Source organism: Labrus mixtus, chromosome 24, assembly GCF_963584025.1.
Source record: "Labrus mixtus chromosome 24, fLabMix1.1, whole genome shotgun sequence".
Lineage (NCBI taxonomy): Eukaryota > Metazoa > Chordata > Actinopteri > Labriformes > Labridae > Labrus > Labrus mixtus.
Window position 1 is genome coordinate 13,343,436 of NC_083635.1, and position 5,000 is coordinate 13,348,435.

A 5,000-nucleotide genomic window follows, 5' to 3' on the forward strand; every position below is an offset into this window, starting at 1 on the left:
TAATGTTTATTAGTCTTCCACAGCTTTGAGCCAAAGAGGAATCTGTTTCTTATCATTAATGCGTCGCAGGGTGTAAGATGTGTTGACATCGAGCAGCGACTATAGGTTAACTTAAAGTGTTACACACAGGTCTCTGTAAGTGTTATTTATAAGACAAAACACTTTCTAAGTTTGTGGGAGATGCAGGGTTTCTGTAGTAAATGTTAAATCAACATGTTTTCTGAAGTTTCATAGACAAAGATAAATCAGTATTTTGCACATGTTTTACTTTTTCATTAATATTAATTCAGTTAGTGGTGAACTTTTTCTTGAGTGATGTTGAGTTTCAATGACGTGTGTTTAATGCCTTCAGATGAAATATTCACACACTCCTATTTGAATGAGTATAATTATGCATAAAAAGAAATAACTGCACCTCTAAAATGTTACGATGCTCATGCACTTTAAAGAGTTTTGAGTCGTTTAGATTCACAGTCATCAAAAGAACAGAGTGGTGAGAGGGTGAAGTGACCCTCAGATGGAAAATTGAAGCTGGAGGAAAGTGAAAATGACACCTTGCTGTGACAACATTTTCCTTATTAATCTTTAACTTTTTATTTCACAACATACAAATAGTTTTAACCATAAAAACATTGTTGGATGTGACATATTTCTACTTTGTGTAACTCAGATTAAAATCTGTTATATCCCACCTGTGGCTTCCTTCCCTCATGTCATTCCTCTCTCTCTCTCTCTCCCTGATTTCTAACTCTACCCACTGTCCTATCTCTCCATTAAAAGGAACAAAAAGCTCAAAAGAAAATCTTAAATAATAATAATCTGTTGTATAAAGCTGTGTTTATAACTGACACACACTGCAGAGATGACATCACCACACAGAGTCTGTTCTGCTCTCTGTCGTCAGTTTCTACTTCAGCTCTGGTTTCTTCTTCTCTTCCACTGCAGGCGTGCTGTATGCCGGTCTGATGCTGACCAAGCAGGGGCTGAAGGTCCTCGAGTTCAACTGTCGCTTCGGAGACCCCGAGTGTCAGGTGAGGCCCGTGTTCCATCAGCTGTCTCTGGATGTTCAAACAGTCTTTGAATATGTGCTGTGGCTCTGTCAGGTGCTGCTGCCGCTCCTGAAGAGCGACCTGTATGACGTCATCCTGAACACCATGAATGGAAAACTGGCCTGCAGCGCCCCCGTGTGGCAGCAGGACAGCTCTGCAGTCACTGTGGTGATGGCCAGTGAAGGATACCCCGGCTCCTATAAGAAAGGAGTGCAGATCACAGGTACGCCTCACAGAAGAGAGACATATTAGTTTATATGATTTATTCATTTGTTTTCATAACCTCGTCTGTGTCTCAGGTTTGTCTCAGGTCCAGGAGTCGGGCGTGCAGGTTTTCCACGCCGGCACCGCCTTAAAGGATGGAGGCGTGGTCTCCAGCGGAGGGCGGGTCCTGACTGTCACTGCCGTCAGCTCGTCTCTGGAGGCGGCCCTGCAAGCGGCCAATCAGGGAGTGGCAGCCGTTGGATTCCCGGGCGCCGTTTACCGCCGAGACATCGGGCACCGAGCCATCGCTCACCTGAACCAACACAGGTGTGTGTGAGAGTAACACAGTGTGAAAACTAATGAAACACTACAACATCCCCCTTCTGGTTTTTTTACTTTTTTGTTAGATTTTGTTTTCTAAAAAGTATTTCATGTCTTAACTTTCTAAATAAAAGAACTTAAGTTTGATGTTCCTGCGTCTTTGTTTTTATTTAAATAATCAAACATGTTCATTGAATCATCTTAAAGTGTCTTCAGTAAGACTGCAGACTGGTCTGATATCACTCTGTGTCTCTGACAGAGGTCTCACCTATAAGGACAGCGGGGTGGACATCGCCGCCGGCAACAAGCTGGTGGACATGATCAAGCCTCTCGCCAAGGCGACTTCTCGAGCCGGTAATCTAACTCATCACAAACAACAAATAAAGATGGAGACTAAATAACCAGGATGTTTGAATCCTCCTTCACGTGTGTGATTTATCAGAAAGACTTCACCTTCTTCTCATTCTGTTTTTAAGAGAAGTTAGTTTTGAATGTTTGTGATGCAGCTGCTCCGTTTCTCTGAATGCGTTCAGGAGGAGATAAAGTCTTGTGTTCTCTCATCAGGGTGTAATGCAGAGCTCGGAGGGTTTGCTGGACTCTTCGACCTGAAGGCAGCCGGCTTTGTCGACCCGATCCTCGTATCAGGGACGGACGGAGTCGGAACCAAGCTGAAGGTGCTAAATATAAGACCACCCTGAATATAAGACCACCCTGAATATAAGACCACCCTGAGTATAAGACCACCCTGAATATAAGACCACCTGAATATAAGACCACCCTGATTATAAGACCACTCTGAATATAAGACCACCCTGAATATAAGACCACCTGAATATAAGACCACTCTGAATATAAGACCACCCTGAATATAAGACCACCTGAATATAAGACCACCCTGATTATAAGACCACTCTGAATATAAGACCACCCTGATTATAAGACCACCCTGATTATAAGACCACTCTGAATATAAGACCACCCTGAATATAAGACCACCCTGAATATAAGACCACCCTGAGTATAAGACCACCCTGAATATAAGACCACCTGAATATAAGACCACCCTGATTATAAGACCACCTGAATATAAGACCACTCTGAATATAAGACCACCTGAATATAAGACCACCCTGAATATAAGACCACCTGAATATAAGACCACCCTGAGTATAAGACCACTCTGAATATAAGACCACTCTGAATATAAGACCACCCTGAATATAAGACCACCCTGAATATAAGACCACCCTGAGTATAAGACCACCCTGAATATAAGACCACCCTGAATATAAGACCACCCTGAGTATAAGACCACCTGAATATAAGACCACCCTGAATATAAGACCACCTGAATATAAGACCACCCTGAGTATAAGACCACCCTGAGTATAAGACCACCCTGAATATAAGACCACCCTGAATATAAGACCACCCTGATTATAAGACCACCCTGAGTATAAGACCACCCTGAGTATAAGACCACCCTGATTATAAGACCACCCTGAATATAAGACCACCTGAATATAAGACCACCCTGAATATAAGACCACCTGAATATAAGACCACCCTGAATATAAGACCACCCTGATTATAAGACCACCTGAATATAAGACCACTCTGAATATAAGACCACCCTGATTATAAGACCACCTGAATATAAGACCACTCTGAATATAAGACCACCCTGAATATAAGACCACCTGAATATAAGACCACCCTGAATATAAGACCACCCTGATTATAAGACCACCTGAATATAAGACCACTCTGAATATAAGACCACCCTGAATATAAGACCACCCTGAGTATAAGACCACCCTGAGTATAAGACCACCCTGAATATAAGACCACCCTGAGTATAAGACCACCTGAATATAAGACCACCCTGAGTATAAGACCACCCTGAGTATAAGACCACCCTGAATATAAGACCACCCTGAGTATAAGACCACCTGAATATAAGACCACCCTGAGTATAAGACCACCCTGAATATAAGACCACCCTGAGTATAAGACCACCCCGAGTATAAGACCACCCCGAGTATAAGACCACCCTGAATATAAGACCACCCTGAGTATAAGACCACCTGAATATAAGACCACCCTGAGTATAAGACCACCTGAATATAAGACCACCCTGATTATAAGACCACCTGATTATAAGACCACCTGAATATAAGACCACCTGAATATAAGACCACCTGAATATAAGACGACCCTGATTATAAGACCACCTGAATATAAGACCACCCTGAGTATAAGACCACCTGAATATAAGACCACCCTGATTATAAGACCACCCTGAGTATAAGACCACCTGAATATAAGACCACCCTGAGTATAAGACCACCCCGAGTATAAGACCACCCTGAGTATAAGACCACCCTGAATATAAGACCACCCTGAGTATAAGACCACCCCGAGTATAAGACCACCCTGAGTGTAAGACCACCCTGAATGTAAGACCACCCTGATTATAAGACCACCTGAATATAAGACCACCTGAATATAAGACCACCCTGATTATAAGACCACCTGAATATAAGACCACCTGAATATAAGACGACCCTGATTATAAGACCACCTGAATATAAGACCACCCTGATTATAAGACCACCTGAATATAAGACCACCTGAATATAAGACCACCCTGATTATAAGACCACCTGAATATAAGACCACCCTGATTATAAGACCACCCTGATTATAAGACCACCTGAATATAAGACCACCCTGATTATAAGACCACCTGAATATAAGACCACCCTGATTATAAGACCACCCTGATTATAAGACCACCCTGAATATAAGACCACCTGAATATAAGACCACCTGAATATAAGACCACCCTGAATATAAGACCACCCTGAGTATAAGACCACCCTGAATATAAGACCACCCTGAGTATAAGACCACCTGAATATGAGACCACCCTGAATATAAGACCACCCTGATTATAAGACCACCCTGATTATAAGACCACCCTGAATATAAGACCACCCTGAGTATAAGACCACCTGAATATAAGACGACCCTGATTATAAGACCACCTGAATATAAGACCACCTGAATATAAGACGACCCTGATTATAAGACCACCTGAATATAAGACCACCTGAATATAAGACCACCTGATTATAAGACCACCCTGATTATAAGACCACCTGAATATAAGACCACCCTGATTATAAGACCACCCTGATTATAAGACCACCTGAATATAAGACCACCCTGATTATAAGACCACCCTGAATATAAGACCACCCTGATTATAAGACCACCTGAATATAAGACCACCCTGAATATAAGACCACCCTGATTATAAGACCACCCTGATTATAAGACCACCCTGAATAAGTCAGAATATGTACAGTATGAAAATATTATCAACATTTTTAAATAACAGAGAACATACAGGCCACATCT

General features: G+C 42.1%; 1 protein-coding gene across 6 annotated transcripts in view; it reads left to right on the forward strand.

The window, feature by feature from the left end:
• The window catches only part of gart (phosphoribosylglycinamide formyltransferase), a 19,082-nt gene that overhangs the window by 6,335 nt on the left and 7,747 nt on the right, over positions 1-5,000 (forward strand). For all 6 annotated transcript variants that reach the window (XM_061032472.1, XM_061032468.1, XM_061032471.1 and 3 more), the window contains 5 exons: positions 946-1,031; positions 1,104-1,272; positions 1,349-1,580; positions 1,834-1,928; positions 2,139-2,248. In XM_061032472.1, coding sequence (XP_060888455.1) covers positions 946-1,031; positions 1,104-1,272; positions 1,349-1,580; positions 1,834-1,928; positions 2,139-2,248 — 692 coding nt within the window. The remainder of the gene's footprint in view (positions 1-945; positions 1,032-1,103; positions 1,273-1,348; positions 1,581-1,833; positions 1,929-2,138; positions 2,249-5,000) is intronic.